At 38.2% G+C, this 18,384-nt stretch overlaps 2 protein-coding genes across 3 annotated transcripts in view; both read right to left on the reverse strand.

The window, feature by feature from the left end:
- Positions 1-500: 500 nt before the first annotated feature.
- LOC131431933 (tRNA-dihydrouridine(16/17) synthase [NAD(P)(+)]-like) overlaps positions 501-18,384 on the reverse strand; it is a 224,728-nt gene continuing 206,844 nt past the window's right edge. The window contains exons 4-10 of one of the 2 annotated variants that reach the window (XM_058597905.1): positions 15,629-16,261; positions 8,640-8,810; positions 8,174-8,333; positions 1,711-1,906; positions 1,402-1,650; positions 869-1,343; positions 501-792 (exon numbers count right to left, since the gene is read on the reverse strand). In XM_058597905.1, coding sequence (XP_058453888.1) covers positions 589-792; positions 869-1,343; positions 1,402-1,650; positions 1,711-1,906; positions 8,174-8,333; positions 8,640-8,810; positions 15,629-15,745 — 1,572 coding nt within the window. In that variant the 5' untranslated portion in view covers positions 15,746-16,261 and the 3' untranslated portion in view covers positions 501-588. Of the gene's footprint in view, positions 793-868; positions 1,344-1,401; positions 1,651-1,710; positions 1,907-4,204; positions 4,988-8,173; positions 8,334-8,639; positions 8,811-15,628; positions 16,262-18,384 lie in introns of those variants that run through there. The other variant, XM_058597906.1, reaches the window with a different exon arrangement.
- On the reverse strand, positions 16,917-17,651 carry LOC131431935 (uncharacterized). Its single transcript, XM_058597908.1, has 2 exons — positions 17,432-17,651; positions 16,917-17,375 (listed from the first exon to the last, which is right to left on the reverse strand). The coding sequence occupies exons 1-2, from the start codon at positions 17,597-17,599 to the stop codon at positions 16,941-16,943; spliced, it is 603 nt and encodes a 200-aa protein (XP_058453891.1). The 5' UTR covers positions 17,600-17,651; the 3' UTR covers positions 16,917-16,940.

Consider the following 18,384-nt stretch of genomic DNA (forward strand, 5'->3'; position numbering starts at 1 on the left):
GCGGCGGTTGCAATTAGTATTCTTTTTTTATTTCAATGAATTTCATGTCATGGAGTCTTGGACACAATATTAACTGTTCTTCGACGTAAATTTGCGTGAACTTCGACGCTCCATTTATGTGCATCTAATAAGATGTAAAATTACAGGTTTTTTTAAGTGTGTAGAATCATCCCGATTATGTATTTCGTTCGAATATGAAATTTTGCATTCTATGATTCGATCGTGAGATTCTCGAACTCGATTGAGATACAGAATGCAAAAATTCGTGTTTGTTCGAAGAAGGGTGAAGAGTTTTGTACTAGATTTTAACTCGCAGTGAATTTGACAGTTCATCAGAACTCTCTCACGATGTTTTGCTTTTCTGCAAAATTTTCTGAATGATGCCTAGATACCTTAATATCATAAGTGATTAAAATTCCTAACGTTAACAAATTGCCACATTTTACTCTAAAGTCAGAATCGATAGGGTTATTCTGTTCGGAATGAATGAAACACTGAAAAACTACAAAAAAATCAAATACATTTTCTAATGATCAGTTCAATTAGTTAAACAAAACTAAAGACACCTTTCCCAGCATAAACATGATATCAACTCTCTAGCACCACCTTCTCGGGAGCTTGCTGTTGATAATCCCCATTGTTTCTTTCTTGCTCTTTCTCTAAAGCAGTAAGCGTAATTGCCTTGTTCCGGCGTGATTTGATAAATAGTTTGTGTCCAATGCAATCCAGATTCTCGTGAAAACATCTGTGCTTGCAACATATACGACACAGATTCTGATCACATTTCAAACCCTGAAAAAATGGCACAGTTTTAATAAATCAAACGATTCGATGGCACACAGCAAAAAAAAAAAATAAAACCATTTACCATTGGGTTAGTGCATTCGATTTTGCTGTTTTTGCAAAGCTCGTCAAATCTTCGTCCGGGGTCTCTATCTGGATCTCCCGGTAGCAAGCCGGCTCGGTTGGGTCTTCGTTGCACTCGTCGCATTTTCTTCATTTTTTTGCGCGAAATTTCATTACCTTCCTGATCGTAGAATGCTCTTTTTTCACGGTTTGGATCAGCCGCCATCCGGGAGGCTTCCTCCAGTTTCTGTCGGTGCACCTCCGGAGGAGCCCGAATGTACGGTTGACACAACCAGGGAGGTAACGAGAGGTTGTAGTCCAATTTCAACGGAGTTCCTAACGGCGACAGCGTCAAAGCTTCACCAGTCCATCGTTGACGGCCCTCGTGGAAAGGAAGATACTTTTCCTCCAGGAGCTTGACAATGGACCGGAATTCTGTCACATTGTGACAAACGGCCATTTCTTCCCTCAGAGTCGCATTGGATGCTAGATTCATGCTGAAATAGAACGAATGACGTTAGATGAAATGGAAAATCGAAAAATTTGAGTTCTTACAGGTGATGAAACACTTTGAAAAGATGTCCTCGGATATAGGAGACGGGAGCCGGGTACTTTTCAACGATATCCAGATACTCATAGGCTACCGTCCAAGCAGGTGGATGAATTCCTTCGAACAAAAATGGATTGAACAGGTTACCTTCGGCGGTCATAACTCCGTTGACGTTCGTTTCCTCCAAACAACGATGAATGTCCTCCACTGACATGATGTTTCCGTTGGATAGGACCGGTATTTTCAGAATTTCCCTGATCAAAGAAATGACATTCAGAACATGTTCACGTTTCGGTGGTGGAAACTAAACCTACCTCAATTTTTTCACATACTTCCAATCGGCAACTCCGGTTAGTGGTCCCTTCTGTTCTCGGGTTCTCCCGTGGACTGTCAACATCTGACAACCGGCCTCTTCCAGCATTTTTGCGTAACGGATGGTTTTGTTGATGTCTTCGAAAATTCGAATCTTACACGTAACCGGAACTTCAAGATGCTTATGGAGAGTGTTCACTGAACAATAAGAAATAAGAATAATTTATTTAGGAGTAGAGTTTTGATCAGCTATTACAGAGAACATGACAAATTCAGTTTTCGATTAGCCCCTATTTGAACTGAGTGGAAGAAAATGTTTGTGACAGAGAACTACGTCTTTGTTTTCTATGTAGAAGAGTGAATTCAAAATACAGAAAATAAAACCGTACAAACAGTGGTCAGATTTTAAACGTCTTCAGTTCGACCAACTTTCAACCGAATTTCGATATCCTCACATCTTCTGCTTGTAAATATTTCTACGCATCAATTCGAGTATATTTAAGATAATTTGTGGTCGGAATTTAAATGAGCAATGTCCAATTTACGTTGCTGTTTTTTCTAGCAGAGACGACATTTTACGGTTTTCAAAGGAATTCCGTTCTTCAATGTGCGTGTTCGCATTTAAACGGAGCCCCCTCACAAAACAGGAATCAGTACCGATCCGATTTGCCCTCCGTGTGGCTCGTTAATGCCGTAGAGAAGGTTACTGGGCTCATTAGTAAGTAGACCATATGTGAATTTGTTTTGTGCACCGTTTTCACAAGGCTTTTTAATCGAAACTCTCTTGTTTCTTCTCATTCGTGAAAAACTCAGGATGATCTCGATCAAGAAGTGCTGGTCGATCGTCAATCAGTATTTTTCACTGAACGATCCTTTACATGGTATTCAAAATACTGAAAGAATTATTTTGGAAAAATAGTGTGCTCAGATACAAATGTGGTTATATGGAAAACAAATGAAATGCTGCTTAAGGATCGCAGTAGGCGTGCACGTCGGGAGTGAAAAATTTTCGCTCCTGTCAATTTTTTTCGTGAGAAATAATTCCCGTCAGTTATTGATATCTTTAATAATAAAAAATGAATTTCTTCCACGTTCTTCGGTTTTCGTAGTGTTACAAGTAAGTCCGGACTGCTGACGGGAAGCCAATTTGCGTGTTTACACCGGTTACACAGGCCGAAAACCGAACAGAGCAATTCCAGGAATGAGTAGACGAAAAAGTGACAAAATCAGAATCGACCTTCTCCGATTTAGAAGAAACTTTACACATGGCTTCAGTATAGCAAACCATAAGTTTTGAACCGATGGAGATGTCAATCCGACTCACGACTGATTTTTAAAAAGGGCGTATGTATTTTTGCATTTCACAAAAATGGCCTTTTTCAAATCGTTGTAACCGTTAATCGATTGTTCACTCTAAAAAAATATACATTGAAAAATTTTTTTGATTTTTTTCTTAATAATTACAAAATAATCCGAAAAAGTTGAATAAAAAAAAATCAGGATTTCGATTTTTTTGGAAATTTTTATTTTAAAGCTTTTATTAAAACCTACAGATTCCCATCCGTGCCTTTTGAACAATGAAGAAGTTACAGCTAAAACAATTTACAGATATATTCGAAATTTCAAGTTCTCGTTGAAAAATAATCATTTAAATAGTAGAATATTATTCTACAGGATAAAGGCAATAAATTTGTTCATGATATCCTTTCTTCTAAAAGTAGCTGTGCTTGAGATACTTGGATATTTGATTATAACACCATTTTTTATATTTCCATCAATTGTTTATTTGCTTGCTATATCTACAATTATTACATGTACATGAATAATTCTTAATTATATTTAAGGTTTTATGTTTTTGAAAATTGTGGTTTCTGAAATCAGAACGAAAGAATGGCATTTCTGTGTGTCTGGAATCATTTTGGTATCCTTATAAACACTACTCCACTCGGTCACACCCCGTTCATCTTTTTCTTGTGACACGTAACAAAAAGACATGGTCGTGAATGCATCTCGACGTCTCTGCTCTACCCATTCATATAATTATTTTGCAGTTGTGATTGGGTGTTCATGTAGTTTAGCCAAGCTTTCACGTCGTGCCATTCGCTTTAAATTACTCCCGAGTGCATCACATTGTCCTTTACCATGACAAGTTGCAAAAAAATGCCACTCAGCATCAATGCTATACATAAACTTTTGCATTCACGGAGGTAGCAGGATTTTTTTGATGAGTCACATAATAGCTTTTTAAACAATAATTCTTATCATCATACTTGAAACATTTTTCAACAGCATGAATCATTAATGAAACATTCTCATGGATTGTGCAAACACATATGTTATGTGAACCAGAACTTCCAAGCAACTTGCAGTGTTTTGGTCTTAATGCTGCAAATGTACTAAATCCAATATTTCGATCTGGAAATTCTTCCTTATAACCCAAACAAATTTCTTTTAATGATGAATAAGGCAATCGTTTTTGTTTGCGTTCACACTTACCATTCATTTTGACTGAGACGCAATCTTTTGACCCCGGCATTACTCTGCTGACGTCATCGCTGATGAAATATTGAAGCACCTCGTTTTCTATCGTTTCGTTCCTGCTGCGTTTCCTGTTTCTTGGCTTTTTTTTATCGTCCGTTAATTCTCTTGCCTCCGACACAATGTATTTGTTCGCCTTGAATTGGGTGGCTATTTTCTCCTTTGACCTCGAGTTTGGGGAGACTGACAACAAACGCACTTTTTCATTCCTAGTGCAATCAGGCTTAGCAAACTGCTCTATCATTTTAGTAATCACTTCATCCAACTCTGCAGCTTTCGTTTTGAGTAATTCTGAATCGTCTTCATCCGCCGGGAACCCGAATAATTGCTTTTTATAGCTCTTGAAATATCCAAATATTTTCCTCGAGGATAACTAACATTCCGGGTTTTCTTCGTTGATTTCGGAGACACTTTGATTCCTGCGATGCCCTTTTTGGAGAGTTCAATGTTGTGTGCTCTTGAATACTCTGCCACGACTGATGCTTCAGGAGATGCTGAGTTGATTGAAGCTGTTGAAGGTACTTCCTCTAAATCGTATTGCGATGTGGATGGTTGTGGTTCCGTTGTTGACTGCCCTTCTGTTTCTGACGTATGACTTTCCTTATAAGCCCGCCTACGACAGTGATCACAAATGATTGACGTGGTATTCAATTCAACCTTGCACTTTTGAGCTTCTAATTTTCCAGTTACGGTTTCTGTTAATCGGAAAAATTTTTCGGAGCACACAAAACCAGGAAAAGGTTTACAACACTTTGAGAAAACCATATTGCATACTTCGAGCCAAGAAATGTAGCTATTGGAGACATTTTGTCGAAGGTTTGTCAAGAGAAACCTCAATGAGCACTCTTTGGAATACGGCCAGACGAATGAGGAATCCTAACGTAGGAAATGAGAGTGAGGAATACTCGAACCGATGGATATTTGATTTTGCGAGAAAAGTTTGTCCAGATTCTGTTCCTACGCATAGCATTATTAGGAAGTCTACTCCAAATGATGATTCCATTGATATCACCTTTTCAATTATGGAATTTTCCATAGCACTAATGTCTTGTAACAATAAAGCTCCTGGGTTGGACAGAATTAAATTCAACTTGGTGAAGAATCTGCCCGACCTCGCAAAAAGACTTTTGTTGGAATTGTTCAACAAGTTTCTTGAGCAAAATATTGTCCCACCTGACTGGAGGCCAGTGAAAGTTATCCCCATTCAAAAGCCGGGCAACCCAGCTTACAATCACAACTCATATAGATCCATTGCAATGTTGTCCTGCATCAGAATATTGCCTGAAAAAATTGGCAGATGATGGCGTGGTTTCAGTTACTGGATCCAAAGCTATTGATCTGCAAAAACCATTGCAAGATACCTTAGATAACTTGTCCGTTTGGGCTGTTCATCTGGGTATCGAATTCTCTGCGGAGAAAACAGAGCTGGTCGTCTTTTCAAGAAAGCATGATCCCGCGCAGCTTCAGCTTCATATGGTGAAAAGAATGATCCAACAGGTTTTGACTTTCAAATACCTTGGAGTGTGGTTTGATTCCAAATGCACGTGGGGAGGACACATTAGGTATCTGATAACATAATACCAACAAAGAGTAAATTTTCTTCGAACAATAACAGGATCTTGGTGGGGTGCTCATCCGGAAGATCTAATAAAATTGTATCAGACAACGATACTTTCAGTGATGGAATATGGATGCGTTTGCTTTCGTTCCGCTGCAAATTCTCATATTATCAAACTGGAGCGAATTCAGTATCGTTGTTTGTGAATTGCTTTAGGCTGCATGCATTCGACACATACAATGAGTCTTGAAGTTCTGGCGGGAGTTCTTCCATTGAAGGATCGTTTTTGGGAGCTTTTGTCGCGACTGCTAATAAGATGCGAGGTACTGAATCCCCTTGTTATTAATAACTTCGAAAGGCTAGTTGAGCTTCAATCTCAAACAAGATTCATGACTGTATATTTTAACCATATGTCACAGGAAATCAACCCTTCAAGATATATTCCTATCCGTGTCAGCCTCCTAAATGTCCCTGACTCAACTTTATTTTTCGACACTTCCATGCAGCGCGAAGTGCGTGGAATCCCGGAACACCTACGCTCGATGGAAATCCCAAAAATATTTACAAGTAAGTTCAGGCATATTGACTCTGAGAAAATGTTTTTCACGGACGGATCACGAATTGAAGAGGCTACTGGGTTTGGTATATTCAACAATAATGTTTCGGTCTCATTTAGGCTTCAAGAACCAGCATCTGTTTATATAGCAGAGTTAGCAGCAGTTCATTACAGTTTGAGTGCAATCGTCACATTATCTCCAAGTCATTATTTTCTCTTCACAGATAGTCTGAGTGCAATTGAAGCCATTCGCTCAAACGCTGCTGGCACAAAAGAAACCTTTTTTCTTGGGCAAAATAAACATAAATTCAAAAATCCAGAGTTTTAACGAACGGAAAATAATCAAACAAAAATTACCAAACAATCCGTTAGACCCAGTGAGTTTACAGATTACGGTAGTTGTTTGGCAGTTCAGCAATTACCGAACGATCGGTAATCAAATCAATCACCGAACTCGTTATCGAAAGTTCAGCTGTTGAAAATTCGGTAAAAAATCACCGAAAATGCGAAATTGCACATGTGCACGGTTATAGTAAACCGTAACCAAATAACGTAGGTTCGAAGTATCAGGAATCAGAACAAATTGGCTCAAATGGCACGTTCCCCTTGATATTTGGAGATTTGGTTCGAAGTAGCGCTGAGGTACAAATCTACCCCACGAGAGTGCTCTAGGGTTCAGATTTATTATCGAATAAAATTCAACAGGTTTTTTTCAGTGCATATCTTCTCCATATACACACCAAATTTATCTTTTGGTGATCGGTAATATTTTTTGCGGTAACGGTCTGTAAAATATTATTTTTATTGAAAGATACGTAAAATTTACCCAACTTACGGCCATCTGTCAAAGAACTACTGAATATCTGTAAACTGTAAACTGTGTGAACTCTGAAATGTCATTTCTTTTAGCAAACTAAGTAAAAGTTTTACGAATATTCAGTAAATTAATAAAAAATAATGGAGAATTTCAGTAATCATCATTATACATTCAGTAGAAATACAGATCTGTCAAATAACACCATTTTCGGACATAAAGATGTGAAAATTTGTGGAGAAAAAATAGTGGTGAAAATTAGTTGCTGTGCGAAAAATAGATAATACTGATTCCTGGTAGTAAGTTTTCACTGGGTGAATATACTGAAAAAACCTTCTATAACTTTTCATTTCAGCACCCTAAAATATGATTGATGATCCCATATTCTACTGAAATGCAACGCTAATGATGACACCCGAATGATACGTGATTATTTTATTTGTATAAATAATTTTTGGAAAGCAAATGTAATTCAATTCATTCATCACACGTGAATAAAAGAAATAATTGGATGAAAACATGTTTTAAAAAAATTGCTCCCTCTTTTTACAAATCTTCAATAAAATCTACCAAAAAAACAGTAACATGTCAAGACGTTTACATATTTGAGAATTGTTGCGAAAAATGATTATGAAAAATTTTAGTCTAATAAAATAATAATAATAATTAATACAAAAAAAATCGACCTTCGAATACAAATGGAATTGTCATTTAATTCTGAAAACCGTAATGCAAAGAACCGGTTAAATAGATTAGGTCTTTTCCCGTCACGTTGTCTGGAATTTAATGAACACAGCCTTCAGTATAAATCCCGGTTCATCGAATTGGTCATTGTTCACTTGCTTTACGTTTGAAACGAGAAAGAGGATTACTCAACATGTGGAAATCGTTGCGCACCCTTCGTACTCAACCATCATCATCACATCGAACTGTTCTACCCGAGTGGGAAGTATCGACCGCACGACACGTAAAACTAGCTAAATCGAATTGTTCGCTTACCGATTTCTTTAAGTAGATCCCATTCGTCCTGCAGGAAGGCACCGTAGTGGCCTCGTTTGGCAATCGCCTGCGGACAACCAAGATTGATATCGACGGCATCGCAGTGGTCCTGAGCGAGTAGAGCGGCTTCCAGCAGCACCTTCGGATCGTTGCCACAAAACTGCGATGAGGATGAACAAAAAGTTAGCAGAAGACTAATGACAAACTAATTGGTTTCGTGACAGAGGTGGTGCGCTACGGAGAGAATTTACTTCCTACTAATTGCTATTCATATTGATGCTAGGTATTAGCGAAAAGTTTCCCCCGAAAATTTGCACACGTACGTCATCCAAATCCTCGCTAAGACACGTGCTCAATTGTTTTGACACGAGGGTCGGTAATGAAACTCTACTCAGGCACCCCCCTCGGAGCACACCGCAGGGGCTCATTCTCATAATAAAAGTAATCGTCTGGCGGGGACACAAACCTGTATGATGAGTGGTCGATCCTCCGGACAGGTCTGCAGCGAGTCTTTCCGATACTTGTGATCCTTTGTGAAGCAGCTGCTGTGAAACATGGGCGAGTAGCATAACTGGGCACCGTGCCGACGACTCAGCAGCCGCCAAGCCAGTTCACTGGCGTCCACCATAGGGGCCACCTGTACGAATTGAAACAATGTAAGGCAAAGCCGCATGAGTAGGGACGGCAGTTGAGGGGCAATCCCGCCGGTGCCCACCCACCCGTCGTTTGGGTGGGCGAGGAAAATGGCGAAAAGCTTGTCGCTATCAGCGGTTTTAATAGCAATCCAGTGGTTTTTTGAAACGGTTCCGAATGAAGGAAACAAATAAGTTGCCATTTATTTATCCGTTTGTTTAATTTTTTGCTTTAGTATAAAATGTTGACCATTTGCAGTTGGATCCAGAAAAAAATTGACTCTAGCGTTGTGATTGTCTTGTGATTGATGTGATGCGTTGCGTTGTGACAATGGCCTTGGCGGATTTGTATACTGATATCATCATATTTTCTGCTGAATGGCTAACAAAAAGGCATATCCATCTCATCGTTCACAGGGAAGCATAAACATGACAAGAAGGGAAGAAAATTTTTATGCTTTATCTACTTTCCGGAAGGACGACGAATCATAGTTCTCTCCCATAGATCACGAGAAGTTGAAGATTTGGGAAGGTTTGAGGTTAAGAATTCGCTCTAAGCTAACGATGCGACCATGGGATAAGATGGGAACAAGAATGAAAGGCTTTCACAGCAAAGTCCAACGTAATAAAACAAAATTGGTACAATCTAACCGACTACACCATTCCTGTCAAATTGGGAATCCAATCTTTATGATCACCTAGCTCACTGTAACAACTGTAAACAGATTTCATGAGTCGGTCTATTTCAGTACAACGCGTCTCAAAAGGTAAAATTAATAAAAATTCACTTCTCCACTTCACGATTAAGAATACTTCTGTTATCACAGTTTTTTTTTAAAAGAGCAAAAGTTAATTTCCGGAGAAAAAAAAACCGGGTGCGAATATTTTTCCGATCTGACGCGCACGCCTACTGTGATCGATTATTTCTGGGACAGATGGTGATGTAAGAGCAAATTCAGCAGCTACAGGGTGATTTTTTAAGAGCTTGAGAACTTTTTTAAACAATAAAACGCATAAAATTTGCAAAATCTCATCGGTTCTTTATTTTAAACGTTAGATTGGTACATGACATTTACTTTTTGAAGATAATTTCATTTAAATGTTGACCGCGGCTGCGTCTTAGGTGGTCCATTCGGAAAGTCCAATTTTGGGCAACTTTTTCGAGCATTTCGGCCGGAATAGCCCGAATTTCTTCGGAAATGTTGTCTTCCAAAGCTGGAATAGTTACTGGCTTATTTCTGTAGACTTTAGACTTGACGTAGCCCCACAAAAAATAGTCTAAAGGCGTCAAATCGCATGATCTTGGTGGCCAACTTACCGGTCCATTTCTTGAGATGAATTGTTCTCCGAAGTTTTCCCTCAAAATGGCCATAGAATCGCGAGCTGTGTGGCATGTAGCGCCATCTTGTTGAAACCACATGTCAACCAAGTTCAGTTCTTCCATTTTTGGCAACAAAAAGTTTGTTAGCATCGAACGATAGCGATCGCCATTCACTGTAACGTTGCGTCCAACAGCATCTTTGAAAAAATACGGTCCAATGATTCCACCAGCGTACAAACCACACCAAACAGTGCATTTTTCGGTATGCATGGGCAGTTCTTGAACGGCTTCTGGTTGCTCTTCACTCCAATTGCGGCAATTTTGCTTATTTACGTAGCCATTCAACCAGAAATGAGCCTCATCGCTGAACAAAATTTGTCGATAAAAAAGCGGACTTTCCGAATGGACCACCTAAGACGCAGCCGCGGTCAACATTTAAATGAAATTATCTTCAAAAAGTAAATGTCATGTACCAATCTAACGTTTAAAATAAAGAACCGATGAGATTTTGCAAATTTTATGCGTTTTATTGTTTAAAAAAGTTCTCAAGCTCTTAAAAAATCACCCTGTAGAAGTTCTATATGGAAGAATCTAGAAATTATAACAAAATAAACTGGCAGCCCCAGCAGCGTTTTATCTGTGTTTCAAATATAGAAAAAATAGAACGGCAATGTATACCAGTTTTAAATTTGACAGTAGAACTGGTCGAATAAATAAAATTAAAACGGATTGCTGGGGATACGTTTGTTTCAGTTTCATTTACATTATAGACCACCCATATGAATCTTGCAGCTGCTGAATTTGCTCTAACTGACATAAATTATGCATCTAGAACTAGAACACTACTGAATATGCCCTATATGTCGTTTTCGTTTTTAAACTGTACTACACCGGTGCAGTGCTACCAAATACAAATTATAATACGGAATACTTCGACCAATTTTCGAGGACACATTTTGCGCTATGTGGTATACTGTTAAGGTAGAGTGCCTATAACCAGAGTGACGACATCTCATCCGTAATGTTGGCAACAATTCAACACATTCCATTAGCTTTACATTGAATTAGAGATGTGCGAAACAGCTCATACCGGTGAGCAGCTCCGATCCGATCAGCTCACTAAAGTGAATCGATTCAATGCATCAGCTCATCAGCTCATTTAGATTGAACTGAAGGTTCGTTTTGAGCACACCGTTTTTCTTGTGCCGTTTCTCTTACTCCGCTTCTCTTTCATATGCATGATCGAAATCATTAATGCACAAAGAACAATGCTATGCGAACTAATTTGTGTGCGAATCATTATTATGTCACATTTGTTGGCATCCCTAAATATACCTTAGCCTACTGAGTGAGAGGTAAGATTTCTTATTGACAATGGCACATTCAATCTGTTAAAGAAGGATAGATGCACATTTGGTAGAACAAATGAAAGCACACATTTCTTCTCATTTAGAACTCGCTATTCAAGAGCCGAAGATCCGTTCAGCTCATAGCTTGTTTCCACCTTACCAGTGCGGTGAACTGGTGAGCTGCGGTGAGAAACATGTCTTCTTATGAGATCATGCCTATTACTGATGATTCTATGAGCAAAATGATGCATATCATGAGCAATAACTTATCATTTTGTATCATGATTTTCATAATTTCTCGATCATGGTACCGGCAATGGATTTTTCTCCGTGCAGGTTGTCATCTCATCCTTTGAGTCAATGAACTGAACAGGGATTCTTCTCTAACGGCTTCAACGGAATGGATATAAGGTGCCACGTTTTCCGTTCCAGATGTGACTCTTACTTCCGGTAATCGATAAAAAAGCTCACTAACCATAATGTTGGATTGATAAACTTAACACAATGTTGCAGAGTTTCTTTTCTAGAGTTGTTCATTCGGTAGAGTAAGATATATTTACAATTTGTTTTTAGCCCAAGTAACTAAAAGTTCGTAAAAAAGAATTTGGCTTAAGTAGCATACAAAGCATTCCCAACAGTCCGTTTTTAAGGAATTACTCAAACTTGAATGTTCACCCGACGCAACAGAACAAACTTTGTAGAAGTTTCTAGTACAGCTTTAAAGCTGCGAGAAAGTTTTCTGGGAACATTTTCTGTACGTTCTAGTTGCTAAAAAGTACCATGCGTACATTAAAGCTCTAATAAAGCCAATACTATTCAGGTACTGTGGAACTTTTGGTTTCTTGGAGAGACGACGCTTAAATTTTAATTTGATATTTATCTTACCAATTATAATATTCTTCACAGAATATGAAACAGAAAATGGCAGTCTCAATCCATTATGGTAGTCACCTTGAACATTGATCTAATTGCCACTTATTATGTGTGCTTAGTGTAATCTAAAACATTTGAAAGTAAAATGCAATGAAGATCTCTTAGTTTGACCTTTGTGCTTCTACAGCACAATTTTTTCATTGATTTATTCAAAAATTTTCTCATTTTTAAAACTCACGCTCCCAATGATCAATATTATTCGTCTGATTTCATTACACAATTCTTCAACTGGATATCAGAATTTTTCTTCTACCTGCATCGGTCATACAGTCATATGTATTCTGTCATTAATTTATTTACCAAGCAAACATTTTGATACCCAATTAATCACTTATGCATGAGAATTCTCCACACAAAACATCTCGTTGCGCGCCAAAAAATTTATTCGACGATCTAGTATTCTTTCCTTCGATGGCCACGTGTTGAGTTTTAAATCGACCACGTGGCTCGCTCAATTCCCTTTGCGCATCGTATTTCTCTTGTACTCTCGTATATGAGCAAACTGTACCAGCATACACATTATTATTTTGATGAAAAGTTTTATCTCATTAGTCTATCGTATGGGTTGAACATTACATGGATTCCAATGAACAATGAAAAAATATTCAACTTTCACAAAGATTGAATGTCTGTGTGTTTGGCAATCTTGTCGAGCCAATTTTATTTTTCTCTTCTTTCTCAGAATGCTATCAGGAAACCAAATTGAGGGAATTGAGCGAGCCACGTGGTCGATTTAAAACTCAACACGTGGCCTTGTGTCCTCAGACCTTAATGAAAAAATAATAAACAAATAAAAATTTCAAACTTGGGCCTAATTTTTTTCTTTTTTTAGTTGAGAAAGTAGCCTTATTCTTGGCAAAGTTCCAGAGTGGATAGATCAATACTTTCGAAGCAGTGAATTTTTCAATCAGTTCACCCCAGCGCAACTCGTTCGAATACGGGCTTAAGGGGCGGGTAGGAATATTCTATGAAATTTTCAAGCCAATCGGAACAAAACTCAGCCAGTTATGGACCTTTATCTTCGCTTGTCTCTTACTGCGAAGAAGTAAGAGCTCAGCGCACAGGCCCAAGATTGACTTAAAAACTGGACAAAGCATTCTTGAAATGTTTGATTATAACTAAATACAAAAGAAAAAATATGATATTTTGAAAATGTTAGACTCTACGAGCGTAATGAATTGTTTCCTTCGATTTTATAGACAAAAAACTGAAACGCGTTTTTCTCGAAAGCAGGTTTCGAACGTCCGTGTCAATCGCCCTTCAAAAACTAATGCACCATTCTTATTCAAATTTTGCACACACTTTCCACTTGTTACTTTGGGGAGGTTTTACAGCTACAAAATGGCGAATTTTTCCGTGTAAAGTCGTAGTTTTCACTTTGAACAACAACCAAAAATTCAAAAAATTAAAAAAAAACAAACAAACAGAAACGTTGGGGTCTAGAAAATCTTCTACTCTAACTACGCTGCTTTGATTTGTTCGCTTCTGATTAGTCTGCGCTGAGATACAGTGAACACCGAAAATCATGATTTTTAAGAAGCGTCTTCAAAAATACCTCTTCACCGACTTATTTCTCAATATTTTTACACGAAAAAAATACAAAATGTTGTTCAAATGATGCTTTGTATTATGCAAAACGTTTGAATTTATTTTGATGAACGATAGTTCTGAGAAAAAAATCACAAAAATTAAGTTTTTCCATCATTTAGACCCTACCCCCGCTTAACTTGTCGACACATGTCGCGCCACTGATCGAATGCTAACTTTGACAGTTTATTGTAGAAAACTTGAATACAGGATTCGTCATTTATTGCAAACTGCCATTTAAATCGAAGAGGCAGTAAACTTGGAAATTATTTGAAATGGCCTCAAAACTGTTTCAGTTTGTAGTTCAAATCATCTGATGGTTGAATGATCCGAATTCAATTATACCGGCATTCAGTTTTCGGTTACGAAAATTGTAGACGAAATCTTTAAAATGGAGCTAATTCATTTAGTTAAATACGATTGAATTGATTTTCACTAGCTTCAATTCAAATGTCGTATATAAATGTTAGCATGTTATGCAATATAAGTATTCAAAACTGGTTTCTAAACTTTTTTAAATTTGCAGCATTTTGATGAGTTTTGCTGTAAGATATATAGGAATAATACGAAAAGGGCATCATTACACTACTACAAAGTGGTTTGAATCAATGAAAACGTGAACTTAATTCACTTTCTTCGGAGAATTCTTGCACAGTTTTCTATGATAAAAGTTTATTTCAACAACTTTTTTCTCTTAAGGGATAGAAAAACAATGTGCAAAAAATGGAACTCGCTTCGATTTCTCAGCAACAGTTGAACCGATTTTCACAAATCTTGATTCAAATTAATGCTCTCATTGTCTCAAAAGACATTGTTCAATTTCATCAAGGTCCGATTTTCGATTCCGAAATTATAGGGCAATGAATGTCAAAACTTTCAAACCGACGATGCAAACCCGGTACGCATCGGTACGTGCTTGGTACTGAAGAAGAAAACACCACCGCCTTTGTGAACGAAGGACACAGCGTGCTTTGTTTAATTTCGTACAACTTGTACGGAACAACGAAAACTTACAACGTTTTCAGAACACAATCGAATTCATCGGCTGTGATTAGAAAATGATCATATTGATAATAATCGCCCTTATTCTGAATAACGACGTATTGATTTTTCGATCGAATGTGGTTCGATCGAATCATAGCTACCTTTGATTTTGCTAGCGTTATTGGGAATACGAATGAAATACGAGCGAAAAAACGATACGACGTTATTCAGAATAGGGGCGAATAACACAGATTAAAATCCAATCACAAGTGTTTTTCATTATGCTGCTTGAAAAGTATTACTACCTATTTAAGGGGGATAACCTTTTTTTTTACGTTTTCTTGTAGTTTAACATTTCATTTAAAATATTGTGTCAAAATTTCAAATCAATTGATGATTCAGTGTAAGTTACAAAAAATTTTTTTACTCACTTTTTGAAAAAAAAATTTAAACTCGTTATTCTGAAGTTAATTTTCCTGAATTTGGAAAATTTCCGATTTCTCGACCTCTCATGAATTTCTTGAACAAACTTAAACGAATAGAAATTGGCTATACGCTGTTATTCAGAAAAAAAAAATGAAAATATCAGGAAAATGTAAATCATTTATCTCATCCAAGACTGGTGAAAAACAATCTAATTTCAACTTACCACATACTTTGGTGATCCTAAAACTTTCTCATAGAACTCGAATCCTGCCAACTTTGGCCTTCCGCCACTGGCCTTGTCACTGTCACTAGCAGGTACTGTCCCTTCGCTGGCCGACATGGTTCTGTAAGTTCAAAGCTGACGACAGTACCAAACGGCAACGATGACTCACAAGACGATGACGATAATATATGGAATGGTCCCAAGACGTCAGCTGGGGTATGTTCGGATGGATCTTCCGCGTAAAGGGTATTCTCACACTGTCTATCTGCGCGTCGTCACGATGCTGACGGCACTACCCCGATGTCCGTAGAGCGGTGATACAGAAATTTTACTGTGTTTCTGAGGATGCCGGCTGCTGCTGCTGCTGCCGTTCGCCGGTAACCATAATCTATTGTTCAGCTGGGGCCTGTCGTTTGGTCGCTTCTTCAATCTTCCCGGACCGGATATCCTTTTTCCGGTGGAAAACGTGTTATGAAAAACTCTCCGGAAAAAAAGTTAGGCCGTGTAAGGTTCCGTGCCCTCAACGTGTTTTTCTGGTGGTGTGAAACTGAACTTTAGGAACTTCGACATACGGCACCCTGACGGGATAGATGGTTTCCTCATCCACGTCGTGAATTTTTTTTAAAAGTTAACCTGGAAGGGAAGAGAGATGAAGCAGAATTTATTAGCCATGTTTGAAACTTTTTCGGTAAATATCCGGAAATTGTCTGTGCGGAATCTAAACGAATCGGCATAGTGTGCATATGAAAAAGTTCTGACATGTGTCACAATTGTTGACCAAAAAATTATGCAATGAATTGCAAAACGAAGCTTCTTTTTCCAGTACGTGCCTCCCATTGTTGTTCTAATTTTCACACCGTGACAAGCGTTCAAAAATTATACTCTCTTGTTCTAGAATTTTAAGTAGAATTTTAAAATAAACTTAGCTTGACTGTTAAGTCGTTTACTAGCTATACCCTAAACTCATCATCCCCTATCATTATACTTGAACGCCATTGGATGGAAGTCAGTCGAAAAAAAAAGAACAAAAAATCGCACGCCAGCTTATTCATCGGTTTTCATACCCTCTCGGATGTTTGCCCACCAATTAATCAAGTTTCAAAACATTGCTGTTTGAATATTCAAACTCTCAACAAAACAAAGATGCGCATGAAGGTGTTTTTCATCCAAGCCCACTCGTAATTGCTTGGCACCTCATCGTTGAAATTATGCTGATAAATTCAGGGAAGTTTGCGGCCGGCTGCACCCGCAAAACCGCCGCCGCCGCCGCCGCCTCAACGTACAGATGTTAAATGCAAAGTTTGCTTTATTTTCAAGTTTCCGAATTTAATTTTTTTGGTTGAGCTAGTTTACGAGTTCGCTCGGTGGCAACCGCCGACAGTGCTTCCGGTTTCACACCGTACGGATCCGAATCGGGAGCACAGAGGCAGTGGTGTTTTGGCATCGCTAATTTCATCATTCCGTTGCTGGAACGAGGTTGAAAGATTTTCTTGACGCACAATTCTTTCCTTTTCGGAAAACATCGAATCACTTCCTGGTAGTCCAGTTTCGGTTGGCTCAGCATTTCGATTCTCCTGGTTGGAACATAGTTTTTGGCATCAGGATGAACCTCACGGATAGGATCTGCGATGTGGCAGTGGCATTTTTTGGGAGCCAGTTTGCAAGAATGCGGTCTATTTATTGTTTTCGGTTGGGCCAAACTGGTCATACGAGGCTGCAGTGCATAAAGGGGAACCTTGGGATGAGCCTGGAACATTGGTGTTATACCGGAGTATATATATAAAAAAATAGCATCAAACGAACCGGGGATTGATCAACGGCAAAATCCTTCTTAGGCGCCGCCAATTGCTTCAAATAGCGACCATGAATTTTCCATTCATCCTGCGTCCAGGCTTTCTGTTGTTTAGCTTTTTGCTTGCATTTTTGTGATGACGGACGAGATTTTTTGGATTTGCGACCGAAACAACCCATGATGTGTTTTTTTGGGGTTTGTTTGCGATTTTGAATTTGAAGTCCAACTAGCGTGGTGTCAGAATAGCCAAAGCCTGCTAAGATCTGTTATGGAAAATCGATCCAGTCGAAAAAATCGAAATAATTGCGTTTCCAAAGATGCAGATAAAAGGATTGTCGCAATTCATCAAAATCTATAAGCTTTAAAAATATGACCTGTATTAACTTCACAACATTTTCAATTGAATTTGTCATCAAAATAGGCACACAATTCAGTTTTACTACTCATTAATTGATACAGAGTTCTTGTTAGAATAAATATCGCCTGAAGAATGAAGCTAAAAATAGCCAGTTGAGCCGTCAAACGAGCAACAAAATCTTTTTAAATCCACCTAGTGATATAATTATGCCATTCTCATTAACATTTCATTAGGAACCGATGAAAGTTTCGATGAAGTTTTGACAATCTATTTCCAGAGCCTAACTCGAAGTCGTGAAAAATTTTTCCGGCCGTCAAATAGCCATGCTTACAAGTTTGAATAGTTTTAAACACCCTCATTCTGAATAACTACGTATTTATTTTTTGATCAAATGTGGTTCTATTGAATCCTAGCAACCTTTGATTTTAGTAGTGTAGTTATCAATGTCGTTTTCGCTTAATGCCAAACCTGACCCAATTTCCATCCCAACTGCTGTCAAATCGTTTCAACGTTGTTGAACTTAAAATCGTGTCAGTTTTGAATACAATAGACTTATGTCGTTTTCGCTTGATGCCAAACCTAACCCAGTTTCCACTCTAACTGCTG

Source organism: Malaya genurostris, chromosome 2 (assembly GCF_030247185.1).
Source record: "Malaya genurostris strain Urasoe2022 chromosome 2, Malgen_1.1, whole genome shotgun sequence".
Taxonomy (NCBI): Eukaryota; Metazoa; Arthropoda; class Insecta; order Diptera; family Culicidae; genus Malaya; species Malaya genurostris.

What these genes read in the sequence shown, in the direction of transcription:
- LOC131431935 (XM_058597908.1), bottom strand. Translation starts at nt 17,599, where the DNA reads ATGGGTTGTTTCGGTCGCAAATCCAAAAAATCTCGTCCGTCATCACAA. An exon ending in TTGCCGTTGATCAATCCCCG is followed by an intron (nt 17,376 to 17,431) that starts GTTCGTTTGATG and finishes CCAATGTTCCAG; the next exon opens with GCTCATCCCAAGGTTCCCCT.